A 25,928-nucleotide genomic window follows, 5' to 3' on the forward strand; every position below is an offset into this window, starting at 1 on the left:
GCCTTCTTTCAAAAGTTACATACCCATCGGTGCTTTTGTTCTCTCAGCTGCTCGTACCTGTTCGTTAGCAGAGCTGTGGAGATCGGCAGTGACCGTCGCCGAGGAGGCAGGAGGCACCTCCAGCGTGGGGGACTTTGAAGGGACAGAGCTGGCCTTCCTGCCCTCGGCCGGTGCGTCCACAGCGCTGGGAGTTGGGGGCTTGCTGACCCCTGCAGACACCTGCTGGCCTTGATTCTCTGTAAAGGTAACGGACCTCTTTTGGTCTCCGTGTGCTGTGGACACACACACACGCAAGGTTAAAACGGAGACAGCTGTGGCGGCTAGCGACTCGCTTACACATCAGCACCACCAAAGAGTGGAGGCAGGGATGGGACAGGGAAGGCTAGGCAGGGACCAGGAGGGGATGCAAGACAGACATGCAGAGCGTCCTATTGGGTGAGGTTGCAGATAAAAGGGGTGGGCCGTTGCAGGGTGGAGAGGAAGGGTTAAGTCTTGTCTCTCACCTTCACAGTCCAATAAAGTTTCTTTATTTCGAAAACACAGGGCGTGAGACAGAACAGAGTGAGAACAGTCAGTTTGGAGACAGGTGGTACAACAAACAGCACTGGAACAAAGAGGTTGTGAATGGGGAAGGTGGGTCAGTTCAAGGGAGCACACACACAATATATATTGAATTTTAAATGACAAAATATATCTTTTCTATGTGTTATGTATATGCTTGATCTGAAGTGCAGAGTGAGCCTGACCTTTTTTTTTTTTTTTTTTTAAGTTTAATAAACTCATTGTCAGTCATTTACAAAGATATACTCACACCCACCTCCCTCACCCCTGATGCTCACGTACCCTCACACACACACACACACACAAATGAAGGCACTGTGCTGTTACCCAGGGGTTTGTTCTTGGGCTGGATGCTCCTGCGGGTTGTAGAAAGCCTCGCTCCAGATCGACCGCGTGGTTCATTCTTTGGAATGGACAGCAGGGGGCGCCGCAGCTGCAGGAAAGTGCAACCCAGTACTGTCCTGAATCTAATCTTTCCAATTTATCCAATAAGACAAATGCTACTGTACTTTACCTGGGCTCGATAAGGATATGATCAGGCTTTGTGCTTTTTCTAAACATTAAAAAAGACCTAAAAAAACTTTAAATACGTTTTTAAAACTCTTACTACCAGTTCACCCTCCTTGCATTTGAACTAAAATCCCTTCTTTTGCACTGCACATAGTTTGCATAGTTTCAATGTGTAAAAATTCAAATTGCTTACATTTATTAGAAATTATGTAAAATATTGTTACAGCGTGTATGTAAGAGAAAAAAAAAAACACACCTGTCTGAGGCCACGCTTCCTTCCTAATGGAGGTTGTATAAGGAGGTTTTGCTGGCCTGGTTCACTCTGCACACTGGCAACCCTGGTTCAGTCAGTCAATCAGAGGGGTCACACACACACACACACACACACACACAGGACACAGAAATATATCACCATGAAGGAACCAAAACAACCACCAGCTGTGCTTGTTTACGCGCTACTGACCATGAGATGTCGCTGCTATTCTACCCATTTACTACACAACACACACAGTATGTTACAAGACATCAAATCACAGTGCAGAGAGAAATAGTGCTGCCATGATTCATACACTAAGTGCAGGGGACAGTAAGGGCTGGAGTAGCAACACTGGCGAAAGAAATGTGTGCTCATTTTCAAACTCCGGGTTTACCACTTCTAACTTTTAATCACCGCCTTTCACCAAGTGTGTAATAGGGCTAGATCAGCCAAAGCAGGACTAGACATACCCGGACAAAAAAAATATACCTGTGTGTGTGTGTGTTATGGTTGCCACCCCAGTTCCCCCTTGCCCCTGCAGATTGGTATCCAGAGCAGGACGCCCAATTTGATCAGCAAGAAGCCTTATAGACATGTAAACAGTATGAAACGCCAATGGGAGAGAGGCTGATTTAGGTGAAGTACCACAGCTACAGTAACAGAGGAGAGCGAGAGGCAGAGCTCCCTTGCCCCAGGGCTGAGGGAGGGGCCCTCATTTTTTTTTTTTTTTTTTTTTTAAAAGAGGGTAAGGGCCTGGTTAGGACAGCACAGCAGATGAGCTGAGAAGATGAGGGTCAGTGTGGAACTCAAAGGGAAGTGGGGGAGGGGGGGGAGACAGAGACACACTAGACCCACACAGAAAGAGAGAGAGAGGTAGGTAAGTAGGGGGGGCGGGTGGGGGTAGGTGTGGTGGGCCAAGGCGACACGATTGGATGTGGATGAGTGATCAACGGTGAGGCGGCCAATAGAGGAGGCTGTCCCGAGGCGATGCCCCTCCTACTGGCGAACAGATGCAAGAACGCACTAACGGGACACACACAGAGAGAGGGCCACTGTACCTAGAGAGGTTACCCTCCTGCAGAAGGCCCTGGGACTCATCTAGCACATTGGGTTCACTGTAAAAAGGGGGGCGAAGGGGGAGAATGGGAGTTTAGGGTAGTGCAGTCGAGATGCATCAGCACCCAAGTCCCTGAGCCCCTTCCTTATGAGGGTGGGTTCCTGGGGTGTTTTGCTCTGACCACAATTAGCTAATGCTGAAACAGAATGTTTTAAACATTTTTACCAAGACACAAAGAAAACTCAGAGCAGCATTCTGAAGTAGCTCAATAAAAAACATTATAAATCGACAGAGATATACACAGAAACAATGACCGTGGTTGTGGGATATGACTGGTTGATCCCTTTCAAATTATAACTCTACATATCACAAACAGGCCATAATTGGAATCACACAAAACATTTCTTGACATGGAAACAAATAATCTCACCGGGTGAAGCCAATTTCAAAAGTAACGAACGAAAGCTGCATAGAAAAGAGCAACCGTGTTGCTCGTGGTTTTCTCAGTCAGTTCGATCAGATGAGACAGTGTTGATCATCAGCTTTTTCGAAACATAAATACAATATATTCCAACTAAATTTGAATTTTACTCGGTGGCGCTTCCTTACACAATCGGGATCTGGATATGTGACAGAACATTTTGTCTTTTCACTGTATTACAACAGAAACGTAGAGAAAACTTGGCTCCACTTATTGACATAACCCCCCCAGTGAGATTATATGTGTAGTCAACAATTTGTCTTCAGTTTTTGTAAATAGATTTATATATGCACATAACTGAGCTTTGGAAAGACATTCAAATTTTTGTACGTGTGTACATGCGCATGTTTCTAAGAAATGCTACCTGTGGCTGGGCAGCATGGTGCTGAGGGGGGCCTCAGGCTGCTGGGCCGCTGAGCCGGTGGCATGGCTGGAGAAACGGCGCTGTGATATCAGTCTGGGCAGGAAGGCCTCGTGCTCGCTCATCACACTGGGAATGCTAATGGAGTCATCTAGGGAGAGAAAGATGGACTTCAGTTCTGATATCAACAAAAGTCTGATGTGAGAGAAAAATAGCGAGTAAAATGTATTTATATTTTTTTTAACTCTCTTCATCGTCCTCATCAGTGCGGCTGAGTGTGTCTTGGGAGGGCTGGCGTGACGGTTGGCTGTCCTGTTCCCAAACTGTGCCAGTGCCTGTGTTGGAGCGTGACATTGTGGCCAGGCTGAGTCGATACGCAGATGTAGAGGTGCCCACTGTGCTTATAGACGTCTTGCCTTGGTAAGCTGTTGAGTGATGGTAAATAAAATGGAAACCAGACGTTATTGTACACGAGTGTACAATTTTCACACAGTAGCATAGACTCATGACGAGATGATGATGATACAGTATGAAAGGACGACAGAACTCTTAGAAAGTTTTGGCTTCAGTGTAAATGTCTGACCTGAGCCACTGTGCACGGCCTCCTTGAGGATCTTGAGTTCATTATTAAACTCTGCAAAGAGCGAGCTCTTGCAGAGCGGTCGAGGGATAAAGCGTCGCTCCAGCTGATCGGCGATGTGGTGTCGTGCCGTTATCTCCTCCTGGGATTCAGCTGGCTGGGTCAACAACTACAAAGCACCAATGTGACAAAACCATATTCCAGTGAGGATAAACAAAAAATACTGCACCAAGACCAAGAGAAACTATAGGAGCTTTACTATAGTAAGACAGACTATTGTCACTGGTGTTTTACCTTGCACTGTATGAAAGGTCTCAGCAGGACGAAAATAGGGATGCGAGTTCGCACAATAAAATCTATGAAGTCCCAGAAGGCAAGGCCGCCCACCTTCCTCAGAGCCATCTCTTTTACCTGCAGGCTTAGCCGGTACCACTGGTTTCCCAACGAGCGCTCAAAGCAAACCAGCACCACCTTCAGAGCTGGAGAGGGAAAAGCTTGAGAAGGGACAGTGGCAGGAACAAGACAAGATATAAAGTGGGGTCAGTTCTCCTTCATACCGAGATATGCAGCCTGGCTGGTGGACTCTGCTAAACCTTCCCGGCGCAGATCTTTCCCAGTGTCGCCCGGGGTAGAGCAGTGGGCGGGGGAAGCGTCCAGCATGAAGTTTTTAGTCCGGGAGGTGGAGATGATCCGAGGAGGCAGAAGGATATTGATGACTGTCTGAAGGAGCAGGAAGATCTCCGGCGGCTCAAGGTGGGGGCTGTCTGCAAAGGGAAGCACACAGACATTACAAACAACCAAGCACACAATACAGACAGAAATTAAGAAAACGATTAAAGATCCACCGTTTACTTGTCAACCCAAGTAATTTTTAATAAAAAAAAGAATTTGATTTATGTTTTCATTTTAACAACAGTGAGTTCCAGACTTATGTTACAAAACTTGTAGCACAATGTAATTAGAGAGCGTTTAATGCTATTAAGCAACAATGTGACACAGTGCATTCGGAAGGTTTTTTTTGTTTTTGTTCTTTATTTTTTGGTAAATTACAAAGATTTTAAACAAACTTCTTTCACGTTGTTTGTAGATTTGGGGAAAAATAATGAATTTGATACATTTTTGAATAAGGCTGTAACATAGCAAAATATGGATGTTAAGCACTGTGAATAGTTTCTGGATGCACTGTAAATTGAAAAAAAAAAAAAAGGCAGATAAAGTAGCGGACATAAAAGAGGTTTGGTAAGTAACCCAGGTAAACTGATTCCTGGGAGAAGGGGACACAAATCCACCCACGCAGGTTTCTACCTTTGCTTCCAGAGCCCACTGTAAGGACAAAGGGAATGAGCAGGTTGAGCAGCATCCCCTCTCGCCTCTCCTGATTGGTGAAAGGCGAGATCACATGACTGAGAGGGAAATCCTCCTTCAAGGCCTAAGGGGGGGTTAAAATTGAGGAAGCAAAACTTAGACATTTTGAGTGGACCATCGATGAGCAGTCGAAAGAGTACGAGTAAGGCTTACCTGAATCTGCAGAGCAACTAGCCGGACCACTGCTGTGCTGAAGGGCAGTGGGGGAGAGAGGTAGGGGCTGAGGTGGAGCAGTGGTAGCCCATCTGCCACGCTGGAAGGTCCAACCACACCCATCACCTGACAAGACGAAAACATACACGCTCAGATACACTGACAGAACAAGAGTGACAACATATTAGTTTGCAGCCCGTTGTGTGTTTCCGTACCAGGTTCACACAGACGTTGATCAGCGAACGAAGGTGTGGGAGAAAAGAAATGATGGGCTGCCGTTGAAGGGTCAGGCAGATCCCCTCGATCAGGTTGCTGGCTGCCTCCCACTCCACCTGTCTCCTGGTGAGCACGCAACCGTACAAAACCACCCCACACCCAAATTTTAAAAAATTGTCACGACTTAAAAAACCAACAAAACATTCATGTCATATACGATTGGAAAAGGCCGTCTCATTTCTATCACATCAGCTTCTTTTGAAATGACTCCAAAGTGGCACAAGATCATCAATAAAAGTCCCCCCCAACCCCCCACCCATTTAATCATCACCTTGATGAATGTAATAAACACCATAGTGACAGCGAATATTGCAAAGCTCACAAACATAGCACACTCAACAGTAACCGGTCCCTGTGGGAATCACACCTGCGTACCCCTCTGAGCCAGCGAGAGCCGATCTTACATCGTGGAAGAGGAGGCAGGTTTGCCGATTTTGGCCATCGTTGTCCTGTTCATCTCACGCACAAGATTTCTTAGGTAGTAAAAATGAGTCGACGGATTTATCTAAAGCAATAAAGCTAAAACAGAAGCTTCGTGTAACTAGAATAACAAAAAAATATAAACAAGCACATTCAATGTTCTTGTGGTGCCCATCGATGTCCGACATGCAACATTTTTCTATGTGCAATTAATGTAAAGCTCTGCATAAAATAATGCTGTTTATCTGTTTGCTATTACACTGCAACAATGCTCCTTGGTAAAAGCATTAAAAAAAGAATCGCAGTACAAGCTATGAGTGTACAATTTAAAAGAAAATATTAGCAAGTAAAAGATATCAGAAGTGACACTGCGTTAGTCTGTGGACATAGTGCGTGTTGATTTATTCTCAAATGAAAGTCTCCGTCATCTCTCGAGACACAAGACTGGACACTCTTGGCTTAGAGGGAACACCGTTGTTAGTGCACACATCATCACACACACGAATGAATGAATTTACCTCCTCACACACACACACACACCCTGACGTGACTGCGCAATTACACACACCACAGCAGCACTTACGGTACATCACCCATGAAGGCAGCGCTACAGAGGACAGTGCCAAGAAGCCGTCTATCTACTGTACACACCACGGCACTGGTACAGCACGATACACTCACAGGGAGACAGAGAAAAAGGGGGGTTGTAGTCAACAGACCTGGTGCATAGTGCCTGTGGGCGAGCGCACCTGAGCGTAGGCATCTTGTGGATTTTGTTGAACATGCGGTCCAGCCTCTTGAGAATGAGGATGAGCGCGGGGCGAACAGCTTCAGATGACCAGTCGGTGATTGGCAGCATCTCCATGATGTAGCGCCGCAGCCCTCGGCTCTCCATGGTCAGGGTGTCATAGGGTGCCAGCTTCAGCAGGGCGTGGGCGATCTCAGCCAGCCTGCGAAAGGGACACATCGGGACGCGCTGTCAGTGCGACTTTTGCAAATTTTTACGAATGCTGTTGTGTTTTTGTGACGCGTATGAGTAAACCTCATCACCTCATGTGGGACTTGATGTCCAGCAGCTCTAGTGCCGTAACCCTGGGCTCACCAGCAACATTCTGCAGGATTTTGAGTCGTGGGCCACAGTGTTTGTAAAACTCAGTGCAGATGTTTAAGAGGGACTCCCTTGGCCGGCGGAACTCCTCTCTGGCAATGCGCTCGTCCAGCTCCTCCCTTGGCATGCCCTGCCCCTCTTCCAACAGGTGAAGGTTGTCCCTGGAAACACAAACAGGACTTCAGGCTCAGGCCGTAAACTCGAGAACTGCGCTCTAGCCATCTATTCGGAGACTGTCTCACGGGCAGCTAAATTATCTCTTACAAATGGACATGGTATCGTCCTGACCTGGTGTTGACCCCTCCTGACATGGCGTGGTTGGCTGTAGTGCCTCCCTTATGGCCCTGATCACAGCGGGATATCTGTGGGGCTGTCATGGGCCTGTGGAGAAGATGTAGAGAAAAGGACTGAAAGCATCTGAATGAATGACCTTCTCTTTTAGACTTGTTACAGTGTTGCCTTTGCTTTCGCTGGCACTGGTGAGAGTCAGACCTTGTGAGGGCCTCAGAGCTGTAGAGTAGCGCCTGCAGTGACGTGGCCAGAGCAGCGATCGCTGCGATCTCATCTCTGGCTACAGACGCCGACTCCATTGTAACTGTGTTGCTCTTTAGTTTTTGGAGGAAGCAGGGGACCAAGGCCTCCAGCACCATGAGCATCTGCAGACTTAAAAGATGAATGGAGACACATGGACATACACAAAAACAGAGAAGGACTGTTGTTAAAAAAAAAAAAACAGAGGCAGAAAAAACAACAACATATGATGCAAAGTATATTTTCATACCTCCTGAAGGATTCAGGGGCGTAGGCAACCACAGTAACACACAGCTTGATGGCCTCACTGATAGAAAAGGCCAAGTCCTCATTACCATAACAAAAATCTGAAAAACAAATTACCAAATAACATTTTGACATTTGGTTAACATACAGGCTTTTGATAACAACATTTGAATGACTGGTTTCTGAGTTTTCAAGACTAATTAAAGCTTTGTAAAGTAACCTAAGAGTAACATGAGGGACCTCCACGTTTATACTATACAAAGTCCATCCATGCAGTTTTAATAAACACGGAGAAAAAGACCACAGCGCATGTGTGAAGGTATCTGCCACTTCACCTAGAGATCGTAGAGGTTTCTCTGCCTTGACCAGCTCCAAAGCATCAAGAGCATCTTGGGTCTCACCCTCCAGAGAGACCAGCAGGTCAAAGAGACACTGTGCTGACACTCCTTTAGACAGCCCAGTACTGGTGCTAGTCTGGAATGGGAGAAAAATAAAATGAGAATTGCAGGCACCCAGGAATCTCAAAACTAATTCTTAACTAATTGAACCTATTTGTTTGGAGATATGTGTTCTCAGAATTCTCACGGTGAATTCCAGGAGAGGAGCCACGCTTGCAAACAGCTGAAGGATAAAGGGCTTCCGGTGAAGGATGTAGAACTGCCGGCAGCAAAACTCGATCCCCTGCCTCAGTAAGGGATTGCTCTCGTAGTCGGCATAAACCTGTCACAACAGTACAGAGAGGTCAAACTGTGGCTTTGTAGGAAAGGAGGCAGGTATCCTCTGACCGGTGGTGCGAACTAAAACTAACGCACCATTAAATAACACAAGGAACCAACTACCTGCAGTACTTTAAGAAATTAACCGTGGGACACGTGTCTGTACCTGTAGCATGGTGGGGAGGATCCACTGGTAACCACTCAGAGAGAAGAGGTGGTTGAAGTGAACGGCGGTGTTGATAGCAGTGGCCGTGTACTGCCTGAGGAGGGAGCTGTCCTCTGGATGCAGCAGCAAGGCCCCGTTGAAGACATTGAGGAAGAGCATCATCTCGTCCCCCCACGGGTACTCACTGGGCATTCCCAGAAACATCTCCTCCAGCAGCTTGATCCACAGCACCTTGTGAAGGGTGTCCAACCCAAACAGCTCCTTGCCTGGGAGAGGAGGGAGAGGTCAACAAGAAGGGAGGAAATACTCAGTGTCATTAAAAAAAAACGAAAAAAATTTGTGTACATTTACAAATAACAAGTAGGAAAACAGAAGTATATGTTGATACAACCTTGTGGTTCATTAAACAGGGAGAACTCGGCGTCGATGGCAGTTCGTGGGAACGATGGCAGACGCAGGAGGTCTTCTTGGAGCAGGGAAACATGGGATTGCTTGTGCACTGCTGGCATGTGTTGGGTGAGGGAGATGAGGAAGAGGACCCGACCGACCTCTTCTAGTTTACGAGAAAACACCTTGAAACAAAGAAGGAAATGCAAACAATCGAAGATAAATCCTATTTCTTCTTCTTCCTTTTTTTGCAAGCTAATTTCATCGCGATGTAGCTGTCAGTTTTTAAGTGTCTGTACCTGTTTCTGGATAAGCTCCTGTCCTTTCTCAGGCAACATATGGACCAGGTTCAGTTGAGGAGACACTGACCTCCGGAAAGGGTATATATCTCTTACATACGTCTATACAAAAGTACAAAATACACAAAATATTGCCAAGAGCTGTTTACAACGTAATGAAAATCTGAATCAATCAGCTGTAATTGAATGGTTTCATGGTGTCTACCTTGTTGTAGTGGATGAGGTTCCACCGTTTGTCCATTAGGAAGTAGTGTGCTGATCTGGCTTCAGGGATGTTGAAGAATTCTAGACACTCCTTTGGTTGGAGAAACAGGAGACATCACAAACATCTTCTATTTGCTATATTGAGTCTACTTAAATTAATATTTAGGTTTTTTTTGGCAACTTTCATTAGGGATCATTTGAATTTAGAGCAACAGGAGATAACTTTTAGATGACTAAATCTTCAGAGAATGAGAGACATCATCTGTAGAGTGTGATTACTTTCAATAGGGCTTCAAATTGAGTGTCTTCATGGACCGGCAGCTGTGTTGGGATGTCACATTCATTCTGCCCATGCACCACAAGTGTCTTGGTCCCTGCATCAACAACACGAGGAAAATATTTGTTATATTATTTATTTAACCTGATTTAATTATGCTTGGTTTTTTAAAAGCAGTTGTCTCAGTACGTGTACATGTGATTGGGATATTAAGTTTAACTAATACCATCATTTACAATATGCAGTATTACCACACACAGTGTCATTATTACGATCAGGCAAAGTCGGTAAGTGTACCTGGCATGGATGCAGTGACCAGCAGTTTGACCTCACACTGCTCCTTCTTCATGGTCTGCTTGAGGTCCTTGAAGAACAGCCCCTCCACATAACCCACCACCTCCCATAGGAAGGTTAGTGTGGCCGAGATGGCGTCCATACCCCACTCACATGGAGTTCGCACAAAGTACATGATCAGTCCCACCTGATAGAGCCAGATTTGATGGAGAAAACTGATGGGTAATAGGAAGCTTACAGACTACTGAAGACAAATAAAATAAAAAAACAGAAAGGTCAGTAAAGGTTATGGTTTTCTCACCAGGTAGTTGAAGAGGATATGAGAGGTCTGGGCTGGCAGGTCTCCGATGTTGAGCAGGAGCTTTCTTAGCATGTACATCAGCTCATCCTGACAACACAAGCGCCACAAGTCATTGCTCAGGTGCTTTTTTTGTTTCACAAAATGAGCTTTTAGCATGTGCACTTATCTTCAATCACATATAGCAGAGGTACAACCGTGAACAAAATTGTTGGTAGCGTTCCGTTAAAGAAAGAAAAACCCACAATGGTCACTGAAATGACTTGAAACTGACAAAAGTAATAACAAATTTACTAAAATTGTACTTAAAATCAGAGATTGCTTTTGAATTGTGGTTAAACAGAATCATAAAAAAAAAAAAAAACTATTGAAGTTGGGCCTTTACAGAACTGATGGGGCCCTTAAGTTAATATTTCGTTGCCCTAATAATAATAATAATAATAATAATAATAATAATAATAATAATAATAATAATAATAATAATACTAATACTACTACATTTGCCTTCTCCAAACTGCATGTTTCAGCTCTTTCCACAGACATTTAATAGACTTTGATCAGGGCTCATTGAGGGCCACTTCAGAATCGTCTAATGTTTCGCATCTTAAGCTGTGTGTTTTGGGTCATTGTCCTGCGACTGAGACTAAGCTTTCTGACACTGGGCAGCACATTTTGCTCCATAATGCTTTGATAGTCATGAGATTTCATTGTACCCTACACAGATTGAAGACACCCTGTGACAGACGCAGCAAAGCAGCCTCACAACATAACCGAGCCTCCTCCATGTTTCACAGCAAGTACACTGTTCTTTTCTTTCTGTGCTTCATTTTTGGATCTGTGGACATAGAGCAGATGTGCCTTGCCAAACAGTTCTGGTTAATGGAAGAGTCCTCCTCTTCCATTAAGTCCACTTTAGCTCAAACCGTGACGCACGGTGCAATCTGACACTGATGTTATCTTGACCTTGGAGTTCATCACTAATCTCTTTGAAAGCTGTTCTGGGCTCTTTGGTTACCGTTCCCATTATCCATCTCTTCAATTTGTTAGCAATTTGTCTCTTGCGGCCACATCCAGGGAAGATGGCTACAGTTCCTTGGACCTTAAACTTCTGAATAATATGTGCGACTGTGGTCACAGGAACATCACGCTGCTTGAAGATGGTCTTATAGCCTTTACCTGTAATATGTTTGTTTATACTTTTCTTTCTAATTTTCCTGAAACAACTCTCTCTCCTGAGCTTTCTGTGGTTCGTGTTCAGTGCGGTACACACCATAATACATAACAGCACAGCGATTACTTTTCACCTTCTCAATAGCCAGACGGACTGATTGCAAGTTTGAAGACACCTGTGATGCCAAAGCACAGGACACACTTTAGTTTGTCAGTTTCATCAGTTTTTTTTTTTTTTTTTAATGCTTTTTCAAAACTAATGTCTGATTTTTAGTCAATTTTAAGTTAATCACTTTCGTCAGTTTCAAGTTATTTCATTGACCATTGTGGGGTTTTCACAACTGAAGCTGAGTTTGCTTTACCTGTCTGTTGCTCACGGTTAGTTTTTCCAGGAAGTGACGGAGAACTAGGGCTGGATCTTCAATCAGACAGTTCCAAAGGATTTGTTGGGCAACAGCACTCACTGAAGAAACATTGAAATCAATATTCATAATTGTAAACACAAATATTTCTAAATTAAAAATTGTTCAAATGCTAATTTTTTTTTATGACTGTTGACTATGTAGAAAAATATTATTGAAAATCATTTTCGTTGAATATTTAGGTCCAGTGTGTGTTGGTTTAACATATTACTTTTAAATCTATACGCAAACCGCTCCTTGTACAATGGCACCTACCAGCCACGCCATCTTCTCGAACCTCTCCGTCCTCCATGAGGTGCACTATGGGTAGTACTGCAGCACAGATGCAGGCTGGGAAAACAGCTTGGGGTGGCTGTAGCATGTGGTGAGTTGGAGTGTGTTCTGTTGTGTTCTCTTCATCTAACAAAAAACCCACACGAAACAATACTTTTTAAGCGTGAGCTATATTTAAAAAAAGAAAAAAGGCAGATGTAATATTTCTATGATAAAGTCAGAGTATTGGCTTTTATACCTTCAGCACTGGCCATTGAGCGAACAGACCACACAGAGCCTCGACGGAAGGAGTAGTTTCTGTGAGAGTTGCTGGAGGCACAGGATGGGCTGACAGACAGACGCCGTGACGTCAGGTTCGCCACTTCTTCTGCTGGCGGGATCAATGTCAGACATGGCCGGCGTCGATACAAAGCAAAAAACATGCCATCAGGGTACAGAGCCGAAAAGTAGCTCGCCCTTTCCTTATCTAATGTTTCCAGTACTTGTTTAGAATTGTACTACATGTGCTTTTGATGGCCCCACCTTCTTCCTCCTGCTCGGGAGGCGGACTGCATGTGGGCTCATAGCAGGCCTCCTGAGCCACGGGGATGGCCGTGATGATGCTGGCCTCACGGCCCAGACGCCTCTTCTCCTCTTCCTGCTGCAGATTCTTTAGAATATGCTCGGCCCGCTGGTGGGAACGTGATACTGCACGCGCTGAGAAGGATTTCTGGAACGGGGGCATTGCATCAAGAAGCACAGAGGAAAAACAGCATTTGCAGACAAACAGACAATTCAAAATGAGGGAATACACATTTTCAACAACACTAAACACTTTAAATGTTCCAGTAATGTGTGTGCACAGCTATTCTAGGCTTACATTTACATGTAAATAGCATATCGTAATGTAGACTGGACAACACATTAATACAGTAACTCTCCTCCAGCACACTAATCTCATGCTCGAAGACCATCCCCAGTATCATGAGAAACACAGTTAAAATGGCAAATAGGAAAGATTTCAATCATAACAAATTGTGACACAAAACAAATCTAGACTGGAATTTGGAGAATTTACTGTATCTTGTGTACAGTAAATGCCTCACAGCATTCGCACAAGTGCTCATACACATAACATACCCTAATAGGCTCAACGCATGGTATGAAAAACATACACAGCAAAGTCATTCTCATCCAATGACCATGCATCCACAGTACGAAACATACAAAATGTCTGAATGTCCGATGCATGCTGTTAGTGTTTTATTTCAGCAGCCACACCAAGTGCTAGGACACTTTAAGTGTGGTGTGTATCACTAACCAAGATGCAACTGTCTCAAACTGCCCCAGCTTGTGATCCAGAATAAAATCCTGCACCTCCCACCACTTAATGGAGACAAATTTCCCTTCTGTCATTAATGATCTGAGGTAACAAGATGCATCAGCACAAACATCCGGACAGAAATACCAACTTACTATGGTATGGACTGACTGAATTAATGTGGGGTACTAAAAACAAAGACAGTCGATAGATAAATTATAGAACATGTGCTCACAGATCATCAAAGTCTCTAAAACACATTTTGAGAAATCATGCTTTTTAACAGAAAAGACAAGGAAAAAAAATGAAACACCAAGAAATCGCTTTTACGACTTAAAATAATCAGTTAAAACCTTAGAACTGTATTAGATTTATTTTTCTCAAATCTGCAGATTTCTTGGTGCACTTATATCGTACTTGCACAGCAAAAACAACAATTGCTTTTGAAGCAGTCAAAACTACATTATTTCTCTATTTTTACTACAATGCGAGCTTAAGCAGGAAATAATCAAAATATGTTTCATTGTTAAAAAGCAACAAGTACTTTCCTTACTTGCCCCTAACCACGATGACAGCTGATTGAATCTAGCCTCACTTTAAAATATAAGTGAGATGTCTATCTCCCGAAAATACAAAGGCTTTCATAGGAAGTGAATTAGTGACACAGTTTAAATTACAAAGGCAGGACTTAAACTATTAGTTTTAAACAAGACAAAGACACGACCGTATAGGCCTGTTAAGGGTTGTACTGAAGGGCAGCAGTGCTTGCAGCCAAATGCAAACATGGTCACTATACCAACATACCGATGATCACAAACACTGCCCTAATAAAACCGCTAGAGACGATTTCACGTAAAATAAGAAAAGTTAACATTATGGTGGCACACGACCAACAGCTATCAGGACAAGTGAACTGATACTGGCATCCCTGAAGCCACACTTTTAGTGGGCCTCCAAATTATACTAACGTGTCTTTCCGGAAAATACAACGGGCTGCACGTACAGATACCGCAAGTATCTGAGATAGGCCAGTAATGAAATATTTTTTCTATTGCAATTTGAAAGAAAAAACTCTGCGCTCACACATATTTTGGCAGGTGTACAGTAAATATAAAGCTACCTGTAAAGTTTGTGTGTGCATTTAAAAAAGTAAATTTACAAATTATGTAGACAACATAAACAGATGGTACCGCTTACTAATTTTCTATTAGTATTAGTAAGTATGTACTGTATGGATGATTAGGCAACAGATCTAAAGCGGAGCTGATACTTACAGACTGGTCTTCATTAATCGGATCCTGGACACTGCCAGTGTTCTGGGGCACCCAGGGGGGGTCGAATATGGGGACACAGGGCATGCCCAGTATAGGAGATGGCAGGGTGAAGTTGATGCTCGGTGGAGGGATCTGAAACACGAAAAAGAAAAAAAACATCACGTTCTTTGAGATGATATGTCTAAATTAAATAGCACCAAAATTGCTTAAATTGAGCTAGCGCGAAGTCTGCAGTTTCACTTCGGGAACAGTATAGAGATCCTAATCTCTATACTAATATGTATTACTCTGTACCTTAAAGATCTGCTGTGCTCCTTCCTCCATGCGAGGCCACACCTGGTAGCGGAACCGCCACAGCGTGTAAAACTTCAGGACGGAGTTAATACGCTGGCAGGCCTCCTGATGCTGAAACTCTGCCGTCATCATTTCGGTCACCGCATCTGGTACCTTGACCGCACACAGAAGGAACATGGCAGCTGGAGGGGATTCAGGAGGAGGAGTGAGGAGAGACAGAAATAAAATGGACGAGGGAGGTGAGAAGGCAAGAGAGACAAAGAAAAAGGGGCAGAGATAGAAAAGATGTTAGTGATAGAGGGCAGAGTAAACAAGAAGGAAACTATACAACGACTGAATGTCCAGGACGAAATGTTTTCCACACTACAGTGGTGTAATAATCTGATCTTTATAAACTATCGGGTTGACCCACAGAGCACTGACGCCCAGCCTGATGGTCGACTCACCAGCAGCAGCTGCCATATGTTCATCCACACTGAGCAAGAGTTCCCAGGCTGCAGGCTGAATGTCTCCATACATGTCGTCAGTCAAGATAGGAGCTGCCTTGATGAGCAGTGACAGGGGAGCAGGTGACAAACTCATCACCTGGAAGAAACACAGGCAAGTGTAGAATGCGTTAAAAGGTAAATCTTAAAAATGCTTTAATTCGTGCCTGAGGTTGTGCTATAGAACTATAGAACAAGTGGCTTAATGTCCCTGTAGCAGTGATAGAACATCATAAGTCTTCCCATCATCTAGTAAGACCTAAACCTGACAAATATTAGAAGTTAGAGTAGTAAAGATGTAAAAGCTTGTTCACCTGGTTGCGAATATACTTGAGCATGCCCGTATCCTTCTTCCCTTCTGTGTTGGAGTCAGTGGGTCTTCTCTTCATGGATGGGGTCCTCAGGCAAGACTTATCTGAGCACTAAAAAGGCACAAGATTTTTCAAGACTGCCAGCCAAGACGCATCGGTTTAGTCAATCGGGGGCCCTGTCACAATAAACACCCACCTCTTTATGTTTTTTAGCGCGTAACCCTGTGTAACCAGAGGAGGCAGTGTCCTCCCTCAGGCTGTCCACAGTCTCACCATATACGAGTTTGATGGCACGCACCAGGCGGGCGCACGAGCGGCTGTGATGCTGGTAGCAGCGTGGGTGGCAGAAGTCTATATGGGTACAGATGAAACTCTGCTGGTTGCACAGCAGGATCATAATCTGAGGCCAGAGAGGGGGAGGGGGGGGGGGGGTCAGTATATAAGAGGGAACACAGAGACCCACCATAAACGTACAGTTCGACATACGTGAAGCCACGACATGTTGCGGTGGTAGTTGTCCTCTGTTCCCCCACTGCTCGGGCCCTCTGGCTCTATGCTGGGTTCACTCGTGCTGAAGGGACTGCCTGCAACAGGCACAAGGAGCACCGAGAACAGCTACGACAAACATCTCTTGAATAACAAATGTATAAGGTCTTCATCACACACACACACAAAATGCTGCTTCAAAGTGGTCGTCGTCACTTCTGAAGATTGTTAATTGACAGTTACTGGCACGTATTACTTTAATAGTCTCTCCTCCATTAACCCAGAAATATGCCCAGAATGCACGTGTAATTAAAAATGCATTCACAAGAAATGACAAATCCCATAAGTTCATGAGAAATTCATTTCAGCTAAGCCTTACCTATATCTGTAACAGTGTCCCTGCTATGTGTTTGTGACAGCAGCCCTTCTTCGTTCTCTGATTCAGAGTCCTGTCGGGACAGTTTGGTGCTCTTGAGGCTTCCTGCTCTGCGTACGGAGGACAGAGAGCCACCTTTTTTTACACGGAAACTGCGAGCGCCTTTGATCTGAAGCAGGCGGGAGCCTCCGATACGAATTTTGCGGATGGGTGCTGGAGGTGTTCGAAGTGGGGAGAGATGGTCTATAATTATCAGTGAGTAAGCAGCACGCGTCACAATAATAAACCAAGCGGCCCAGTCGCCATGGCGCCAGATCTTACCTTGGGGCTCCTGGGTCTTTTTATCATCACAGGTCGTGTCGGACTTCAGAGTATGGCTGCTGCTGTTGAGTGAATCGTGTCCATCTTCGTCATCAAGGATGCCAGCGAAGCTTATCTTTCTCTCGTAGCGGTGTCGACCTTCCGGGTCTAAACGCAGACGGCAGCTCTCCAGATCCTGCATTTGAGCACTGTTCACGTCACTTTACATAAATTCTGTTACTTTATTAGTGCATTTATTCTGAACTTGTTCACTTTCTATTGCATTTTATTTTCTTAACACCATAGCTATCTACCTTTACAAAGACCAAATGTCCTTGAATAAACTTTATCATTCATCATTACACACAATGAATGCATACATATTGTTCCACAGAAGATTTAACTACTGACCACAAGTGGTTCAGTGCGTGGTCGCGGTAAGCAGGGAAAGGTCTCTCGTAGGAAAGTAGTGATTTCCAACAAAAGCTGGCAGGCAGCCATCTTCAGAGCAAAAGGGCAGCCACATTTTGTAGGATTGACTGTGTCTTGGGTTGAATTGATAGATAAAAAAAAAAATATAAAAACCAAACAAACGAAAAACACACAAACACACATTAGGCTCTATGCTTTTTGTGTTGATGTGGTGTTGAAAACAAAGAAAAATGGTTCTGTTGTTTTAAATATTTTTTTTTTTTTAAGTACAAATTGATTTTTTTTATAAAACCACATCCACCAAAACCATGCAGCTAAGGCACCAAACACATCTCGTGACTCACTGTCATCTAAATAGTCCTCTTCCTCATCTTCTTTTCTCATTCTCCGTTTCGTCTCCTCATCATAAATGTAACCCAGGATGTTAGCAGGGCTCTCGCTGTCAGAGTGACAAAGTTCGCTGAGCCTTGTGCCAATTGCCTGATTAGATTAAACACACAAAAAAAACACCTTCTTACAGTAAAGCTTTATTATTAGGAGCCCCTATAAAAAAAAATGTAAATAAATCTTTAACTCACATCTCCCCATTGGCAGAAATGTTTAGCAGCGTTCCACTGGAGTTTCTGGTTTCTCTTGTTGCCCACAATAGGTGATCGGCCCCTTGACAGTCCTTTTTTTGTGATATTAACATGGTGGCCCTTCATCCACTCTGGCCAGTTGCCCCGGTTGCAGCGGTGGACAAATCTGGCACATTCAAGGAACAGGGATGCCCGGGCCACAACCGGAGCTTCCTAAAAGAACCAGGCAGTGCAAACACATTGTAAAATCACAGACTTTAGCGAGTGACCGGTTTTTCGTCCAAAATTAAACATACCAGGTCCAGGGCAGCAGCAAGGATGGAGGCGTCAGGTATGGTTCCCGGCTCACAGCAGTTCAGGAGAAACTGGAAGCGTTTCATACCCTGTCGGATTCCGCCCAAGTTCACAACGTTCTTGTTCTTCATTGCCTCCTGAGAGGCTGCTAGACGCTCCTGAAAACCATGGGGATCTGGAGGAGAAGATGAAGAGAAGCGCAGGACAGACGAGAGAGGATGACAAGAGGAGAAGAATATGAAGAGAGCAGCAGTTGCCAGAGAACAGAAAAACAGAGCAGGTGGATGGAAATTTTCAGACAACAGGAGCACTTAAGGTTACATTCAGACATTGCAGGAAGCAACATCACCATCCATGACATTTCAAAGAGAAAGCGCTGAAGAGCCACTGACAAACTGAGCTGATTGAGAGATGAACACACAGCCACTGGCGGAGGTTACACTTGGATTTTCAATTCTATGTTATGTTAGCAAAACAAAATCAAACAAACAAAAAAAACAATTACATTGAGTTGAAATGATTTAATATAATCTATGCCACATAACGTGAGCTCATAAATCACACAGAAATGACAAGTGTAACTGAGCCGTACAGAAGAAAGCCGTCTGTGGACCCCATCACTTCACTGATCATCAGGCATTGGGAAATACCACCAGACATCACCACAGAAGAGACACGAAAGCACTGACTGCATCATGCTTGAGGTGCCACAGAGATGTGCTCAATGGCAGAAAGATGGTTTCATAGACATAATACACCACCATTCCTCTCTTTCCTCCGTAATGAGAAAGAAAGAGGGAAGGGTTCATTGTGAAGAGGACGTGCATAGGGAATGTAGAATTAGTAGTACGGGACGTAGTTGCCATGTGGGTGTGTGTTTGTAGTTCTACTTTTTTTTATTGCTATGGAGAAATCTGCTTCTCTGGATGTGTTGTCTTGGGATCGTACATACATACGACGACCGCTCACTGCACAGTTCATGTTTGGGGAATTTGGTGCGTTTTAAAAAGTCAATGAAAAACACTGAACCGATGGCACTTCTGGCTTCTATATGCAGGGAAAGGCCAAACTATTAACAGGGCCTGAGGCAAAGCCACAGCCCTAGACCTCCATCGACCTTACAATGTTTATAAGCTGAATTCATGCATATTTATACTGAGGAAAATACACCAAGTACCCTCTGTAATACCTACAATATTCAAAGTAGACTTTTCCCCACTAACAGGACCTGGAGCTTAGGTACAAATTCAAACGTTGCCAAAAGCCCTTTGAAGTGGAATCAAGAAATGCAAATGCATTTAAGTTTGTTTTCCGGAAGTACACAGGAAATATTCACTCTCGTTCATTCTTTCTGGTCATTATATAAATGTCTGACATAATTGTCTATTTTAGTGGCTTGCAGACATCATCATTAGATAATGTGAATGAAAGCAAATGGTACCTGTGATAGGAACCATAATCTTTGAAGCACCACAACTGCATTGTTTTTCATGAACTTTTGAAGTTTGGAGCAGTTGTCAATCAAACTTTGTGGATTGAAAATAATGCATTCAGGCTAATAGTGTCCCAAGCAGCCTTCTGGCGATGAATAATGGCTTACGAACGAACTGGCAGAAGAGAACAGACCACAACTTGTGAGGCGAGACAAGACACAACATGGACATACAGAGGCAGGGACAGACAGAGAGAAAGAACTAGACACAGCACGATGGTCTGTGGTGGGCGAGGGGCACCCTGGGGTGGGGGAGGTCTACCATCTTTCTCTTCTGTGTGGTGAAGCTTGGATGGATTCCTCCTGCCAGACCTCCATTTACCGAGCCGCTTGAAGAAATTCTCCTCCTCATCCCTGCCGTACTCAGGCCCTGCAGCACCTCCTTCTGACAACTTAACTGCACTGGTGAACTTCACCTAAGACACACACACACACACACACACACACACAACATTTATGTATTTCATTTCATTGATCTATTGTGTTTTCTGTACAAAGCACATCAAATATAAATTAAAAAAAAGACTAGTAAAGCTACTACAACCAGATCAAAAAAGCTGGTTAATGACGTCTTGATCACTTTTCCCAGTAGAAAAAAAAAAAAAAAAAAACTAAAACAAAACAAGGACAAAACCAAGAACACGTCTTGGGTAGCAGCTACAGCCCTGACCATTACTCTGTTCCTATTGTAGTATAATACAACATTAAGGAAGAAAAACAGTCATTGTGCAAAGCTGGTCGTGACATGTTCAGCATCAGTAAGCTGTTAACTGCCACTGACTTTTGAACTCTGTCGTATGAAGGAGAGTCGATCCACTGAGCTGATGTCTAGCAAGTCCTCAACACCGTCAGTCAGTCCCGAAAGAGAGGAACGCTTTAGCCAGTTACCTGCAGACAAAAGAATAAATAAATGCACATGAACTATAAATGCTAAATATCTTAAGGTATTTATTAATAAAAAATAAAAATTAAAATTAAAAAGACATTTAAAAGATGTGTCCATGCAGGTCCGAGGGGGGAGGTCCACATGCACAAAGGTTGCACAAAAGAAAATGAGGGGGACACAGTGGCAGCGAATTCGTTCGCCATTATTTTACGCTCACATTTAGGTTAACGATTTACAAAGAAGAATTCATTAATGCCACAAAAAACAAAAAACAAAAAGGTGCTTTCTCCTACTGTCTCTTAGTATTTGGAAGGAGTATTGGTAAATGCACTGTTACGTCTATCTGACGTAATTTGCAAACACAATTTAACCGAGGTCTGGAACAACATGCACCCTGGGAGAGATGGAACAACACAAACATGACATGACAGTGTGTGAAGATGGGTTCACATCCACATACGTAAGACAGAGAGAGTGAGAGGAGCAGTCCCACGGCATGCTAGGGCACAAGAAGGAACACAAAACAGACCAAAGAGATGAAGTGACTTGGCCTCGTGGCAGTTCCGATGGTAGACATACAAAACACATCATTTTAGAGTGAAGCATGTGTAGGTACATGAAGTATGGTCATGAAAATGCATACTGATACCAGGTCTCATTACAAAATCTGAATTATTCATACACTTTGTTAAGCACTGAGAACAAATCTTCCCTGTATGTTGTACAGCATTTCTTCCACCTATGGTTTCAAAAGTGCCGCAGAATATGTGTAGAATATTTGCTTTATTATGGTGACAAAATGTGAAGAAAAACCTCGTGTTTGCGCATCAAACTGACCAAAAAAACAAAACAAACAAACAAAAAAAATATGGTCATACATTTTATCCCAAATTACTGTTGCTAAAATCTTTCTATTACAGTTATGATTCAGGTCTGTTTGTGCTTTCAAACTAATTTGTCAAGGTTGAGTTAGTTATGTCAGACCCATAGTTTTTAGTAGAATCAGACGTTTTATCAGTTGAAATAAAACTTGATAAGCAAGTGTGAATAATAACTACTCTCTCACTGCCTTTTCACCACACTTCTCTAAAAGAGAAGAATGAACAGAAACTTTTAGAGGCAGACTTGTTCCTTGTTGGTACCCTTACCAATTGGTAGCTTCAGTTTCTTGCGAAGTGAAATGCGGCGGGATCTGGATCGAGAGCGCCGGTCGGTGGTGGTGCCAGAATGGGCTGTGGTGCACTCTGAAGTGTCTTGTTCTGACTGGCTGCTGGTGTCACTGGCAGCGCTCTGCGACTTGAACATCTTCCTCCAAAAATCCTTCCTGCCCAGCAGAGCCCCTGGGATCTGTTCTTCACTGCAGGTACACAAAGGAACACAGAAGGGGAAGGGGGATTTGAGCGTTTACATAGGAGAAACACCAAATAAAATGTAACTTTAGCTTCTGCAAAGTTGTAAATCTTTCAAAGTCAATTTAGTGTTTAACACTGTGGCCTGTCTTATTGAAGGCAGAGGAGGAGCAACAGGAAGAGTTTTAAAAGTTTGTCTTTTTTGAGCAGAGAAATGGCAGCTGGGCTTGACATAGATGGTGCTATATGGAGATGCTGTGAGGTGGAGACTCACTGTTCGGGTGTCTGGGGGGGTCTACTGGAGATGTAGCTGCGACACTCATCTGCAGCACTGGACACCTGACCCTTCTCCCCGGACACACCCGCCTCCGACCTGCGCACACACACCCCGACACACAGACAGAGCGCTAAGGCCACCTCATTCAGACACCAACTGAATTCTCCTGATGCAACAAAGCCCACGTGAATCTCTTACTAAATCCTAAAGTGATATTTCTAACCCGTGGTAACGGTCTGTTCCATACTGACCTGTGACTGCTCTGTGAAAGCAGTTTTTTTGCTTGCCATACGTCATTTATCCCTGTGGGGAAATCAGCCATTACATTTCTTATCTGTTGTGTAATGGTCTGAATTTCTGGCTCGCTTGTTTACATTATTATGCATTTACTTTTCAGTGAAGTATTTAAGGTGTTACCATATCTTTGTTATGTTTGCACGTGCCCATGTTAAATTATGTATTCTTCTTTGCTTCTTTGCCAGCAGAAACTTTTATTTTAACTTCTAAAACTGTAGGATATTAATCTTAAATTTTCAACTTGCTTTCTGTCCACTCAGTTTAGGGTATAAATGCACACTCATGAAAAAAAACTCCATGATTTAACCATGATTACAATTTCTATAGTATATGCAACGAGATGACATAATGTGAACTGAAGGTTCCTCCAATTGATGTCATCTGGAGGCATTTTTTTTAGCAAGAACAAGAGAAATATTTTAGTATAGGTAGGTCAGAGGGAAGTTTAGTGGCATTTATTCACATGTACTACCCAGACTAGATCCAAAGGAAGCAAGTTCTTCAAGTTCTACTTAAAATTGAGTTAAATTTTTTTAAATGATGGTAATTCCCATTTCTGAATGCTACATCCTAAATTCTGTGGGATAACGTTAGATATAAACCACCTGAACTACTTTAAACACAGGCTATTGACTACAGAATACAGAAACCTAACAAGTACTGCTTTTGGAGAGGAAACCAGAGCCCATTGAGGAAACTCATGCTAAGCATGCTAATTTTACATGCAAGACCAGCCCAGTGCAAATTTTATAAATATTGCTGTGATGTCCGATGGCGTCTTAACCGACCGAACTGATGTTTGTATTTGGTGTCTTGTCGTAAACCAGTGCCTTTAACTGCCTCCAACTCACTATTGGGATACCACAAATAAAAATATCACATCCTCCGAACAAACAGATGTCTCTTTTTTATTAGTGCACATATAACTAGGCTAAAACTCGCCCGACAAATCAATTTGATTATAGTCCACGTCCTGCCAGTGGATCTGGACAACTGCACAACATGGATGCGACACACTGGGCACCTCTACTTGAGGGTTAAAGGTCATGTCACATAACCTCAAAGCAAAGATTTAAAATCTATTCAAACTAAAATTGAACTGCAGTCAATCAAGTCAGAGGTAGTTTTATCTTTCGGTGGTGTCGTGTGACTTCCACTTCTACTGTGGCGGGCGAATGATGTGAAAACCACAGAGGTGCATGTTGGCAGAGCTGCCCATTGTGCTACGGCCACACAATTTTGAAAAGAGGAACATCAAATCAGTCACTCAAGCAGAGAAATAGATGCAGACAGTACAACAAACAAACATAAAAAAGCCAAGCCGTGATGAGAAGCGTAGCTCTGATTTGTCAGAAAAGTCAGAGTAAAACATCGCACACTCAATTAGGGTGATTACATTATTTCTCATCGCTTGTAAGAGGTACGGTTTTTTGCTCTAGGGCATAGAAAGTGGACACATGGTCACGTTTAGTTTAGTTAGAAAAATCATAATCTGATTCAGACAATTTCCAGCCACTGATTAGCCAGTACCTCCTGGGTCCAGGTTGTTTGGTCTCCTCCTTCTCTTCAGGTTTCTTGGTGGCAGTGACCTTCTCTGCACTGTCCAGGAGTGCACTCAGGGCCACTCTGCGGAACACATTTCCATGGGCCTCCTTAATAAACTGCACTAGCTGGCGGATGTCACAGTACAGACCCTGGAAAGTGAGAGGGTGACAAAGTGAGAGCCCAAGTATGTGCCGAAGTGAAATGCTGTGTGAACGAGAACGTGTGTCAGTGGAGGAAAAAGATGTAGCACAGCTAGGATCTAAAATCAAGCTGATATTGTTTTGCTGCTAGCATCTAACAGTACATACGTTTGGAAATGCACAGACGCTTAAACGTTGAGCAGGAGCAAGCTTGAGTGTGTCAAGGCACCAGATCCAGCTTGTGAGTGGGTGGTATCTGATTCCGTGCCATAATAAAGCCTGCCTTGAAAAGGGTGTCATCTCCCGCCAACGTTCACAAGTCATGCCAGACTTGAGGCTTTTTAGGCACCATATAGTGGCCATGTTACATAAGTGCTCTTAGAGGAGGGATCCACAGACACAGGAATGATGGGAAGAACTAATCAGCATTTCACTGGTTATAACACGATGACCTTTCCAGGCTACAAAAATGTAGGAGAGCAGTAAACTTGAGGGCCTTGGGCCTTTATGCACTGGTGGCTCTGCTATAACAGTGATCAGTAATTACATTCTCACAATTTTGTTGTTACTCACAGAAAAAAATAAAGTACAGCTCAGGTCAAATACATCATGTATGACGAAGCCTTAACAAAGGCGGCTCAAGTTAACTCAGTACAAAATGAGCCATTCATAATTCAACTGCTACATCCTGCAAAATGAAGTTAGAGTGTCTGAATCGTGTGGCTGCACAACTGATTTGTGAAACACGAAAGGGAGGGAGCCAGAGACTGGGAAGACATAAAGCAGAGATGTGAAAGACGGAGAGGGGCACATCACAAAATAATCTTCACCCACCAGGTTTTCGGGGCTGTGCAGTTCATGTGTGGTCGAGGCACAGCGCGTTATGAGGGACTTGAACATGCAGCCCACCACCACCGCCTCCATATTCTGGGCCACAGACTTGTTGTCCCCCGTGGTGAAGTTGTTCCCGAAGCCCGCCTTGTCTGGAAGCAACAGGGAGGCAGGAAAGACCCGGATCACACAGGGGGTGGTTTAGTAAGCGGGGGAAGAGATCAATGGTGACTGACCAGCTTGAGTAATAAACACTGAGCCCGTACAACAGGGAAAGGGTGGGGGGCGGGTGGGGGGGCAACGGAAAAGGGTTCATAAAGCATATGGGAAAGAAGCAAACTGAAAAGGATTCGGGGAGGGGATAAGGAATACATGCAAGTGACTAAGGCCTGCTAAAAATCATATACTAAGGGGCCTATTCCCCAGGTCCAGTTGATAGAAATGATCCTCTATGCAAAATAATATTTCTATATGATCAGATTTAATTGTGCTAGTCTAACGTTTGAAGTTGCAGGCGAGTTTTGTCACTTTTGGAAACAGTGAGGGGTGCAGCAATGTAAGCGGTGCCTA

The 25,928-nt window shown here is 43.8% G+C and overlaps 1 protein-coding gene across 28 annotated transcripts in view; it reads right to left on the reverse strand.

Annotated features, from left to right (window-relative positions):
- Nucleotides 1–25,928, reverse strand: part of LOC137125799 (protein unc-80 homolog) — a 40,773-nt gene that overhangs the window by 3,818 nt on the left and 11,027 nt on the right. For 5 of the 28 annotated variants that reach the window (XM_067501832.1, XM_067501824.1, XM_067501845.1 and 2 more), the window contains 50 exons: nucleotides 25,362–25,510; nucleotides 24,373–24,536; nucleotides 22,543–22,641; nucleotides 22,068–22,276; nucleotides 20,815–20,921; nucleotides 20,296–20,449; nucleotides 18,544–18,716; nucleotides 18,248–18,460; nucleotides 18,014–18,149; nucleotides 17,649–17,782; nucleotides 17,259–17,433; nucleotides 16,941–17,180; nucleotides 16,562–16,659; nucleotides 16,272–16,475; nucleotides 16,079–16,186; nucleotides 15,726–15,864; nucleotides 15,280–15,461; nucleotides 14,986–15,117; nucleotides 13,867–13,899; nucleotides 12,934–13,120; nucleotides 12,650–12,781; nucleotides 12,394–12,537; nucleotides 12,079–12,179; nucleotides 10,550–10,636; nucleotides 10,252–10,435; nucleotides 9,957–10,051; nucleotides 9,679–9,768; nucleotides 9,474–9,575; nucleotides 9,179–9,359; nucleotides 8,788–9,053; nucleotides 8,491–8,625; nucleotides 8,241–8,379; nucleotides 7,910–8,006; nucleotides 7,621–7,791; nucleotides 7,417–7,509; nucleotides 7,071–7,289; nucleotides 6,740–6,970; nucleotides 5,540–5,663; nucleotides 5,325–5,450; nucleotides 5,112–5,235; nucleotides 4,364–4,570; nucleotides 4,101–4,285; nucleotides 3,810–3,975; nucleotides 3,472–3,651; nucleotides 3,230–3,377; nucleotides 2,386–2,442; nucleotides 1,328–1,409; nucleotides 889–994; nucleotides 504–524; nucleotides 58–272 (listed from right to left, as the gene is read on the reverse strand). In XM_067501832.1, the coding sequence (XP_067357933.1) occupies nucleotides 58–272; nucleotides 504–524; nucleotides 889–994; nucleotides 1,328–1,409; nucleotides 2,386–2,442; nucleotides 3,230–3,377; nucleotides 3,472–3,651; nucleotides 3,810–3,975; nucleotides 4,101–4,285; nucleotides 4,364–4,570; nucleotides 5,112–5,235; nucleotides 5,325–5,450; nucleotides 5,540–5,663; nucleotides 6,740–6,970; nucleotides 7,071–7,289; nucleotides 7,417–7,509; nucleotides 7,621–7,791; nucleotides 7,910–8,006; nucleotides 8,241–8,379; nucleotides 8,491–8,625; nucleotides 8,788–9,053; nucleotides 9,179–9,359; nucleotides 9,474–9,575; nucleotides 9,679–9,768; nucleotides 9,957–10,051; nucleotides 10,252–10,435; nucleotides 10,550–10,636; nucleotides 12,079–12,179; nucleotides 12,394–12,537; nucleotides 12,650–12,781; nucleotides 12,934–13,120; nucleotides 13,867–13,899; nucleotides 14,986–15,117; nucleotides 15,280–15,461; nucleotides 15,726–15,864; nucleotides 16,079–16,186; nucleotides 16,272–16,475; nucleotides 16,562–16,659; nucleotides 16,941–17,180; nucleotides 17,259–17,433; nucleotides 17,649–17,782; nucleotides 18,014–18,149; nucleotides 18,248–18,460; nucleotides 18,544–18,716; nucleotides 20,296–20,449; nucleotides 20,815–20,921; nucleotides 22,068–22,276; nucleotides 22,543–22,641; nucleotides 24,373–24,536; nucleotides 25,362–25,510 (7,244 nt within the window). The remainder of the gene's footprint in view (nucleotides 1–57; nucleotides 273–503; nucleotides 525–888; nucleotides 995–1,327; nucleotides 1,410–2,385; nucleotides 2,443–3,229; nucleotides 3,378–3,471; nucleotides 3,652–3,809; nucleotides 3,976–4,100; nucleotides 4,286–4,363; nucleotides 4,571–5,111; nucleotides 5,236–5,324; nucleotides 5,451–5,539; nucleotides 5,664–6,739; nucleotides 6,971–7,070; nucleotides 7,290–7,416; nucleotides 7,510–7,620; nucleotides 7,792–7,909; nucleotides 8,007–8,240; nucleotides 8,380–8,490; nucleotides 8,626–8,787; nucleotides 9,054–9,178; nucleotides 9,360–9,473; nucleotides 9,576–9,678; nucleotides 9,769–9,956; nucleotides 10,052–10,251; nucleotides 10,436–10,549; nucleotides 10,637–12,078; nucleotides 12,180–12,393; nucleotides 12,538–12,649; nucleotides 12,782–12,933; nucleotides 13,121–13,866; nucleotides 13,900–14,985; nucleotides 15,118–15,279; nucleotides 15,462–15,725; nucleotides 15,865–16,078; nucleotides 16,187–16,271; nucleotides 16,476–16,561; nucleotides 16,660–16,940; nucleotides 17,181–17,258; nucleotides 17,434–17,648; nucleotides 17,783–18,013; nucleotides 18,150–18,247; nucleotides 18,461–18,543; nucleotides 18,717–20,295; nucleotides 20,450–20,814; nucleotides 20,922–22,067; nucleotides 22,277–22,542; nucleotides 22,642–24,372; nucleotides 24,537–25,361; nucleotides 25,511–25,928) is intronic. The other 23 variants (XM_067501829.1, XM_067501838.1, XM_067501842.1 and 20 more) reach the window with 21 other exon arrangements.

The sequence above is a fragment of the Channa argus genome, chromosome 4 (assembly GCF_033026475.1).
Source record: "Channa argus isolate prfri chromosome 4, Channa argus male v1.0, whole genome shotgun sequence".
Lineage (NCBI taxonomy): Eukaryota > Metazoa > Chordata > Actinopteri > Anabantiformes > Channidae > Channa > Channa argus.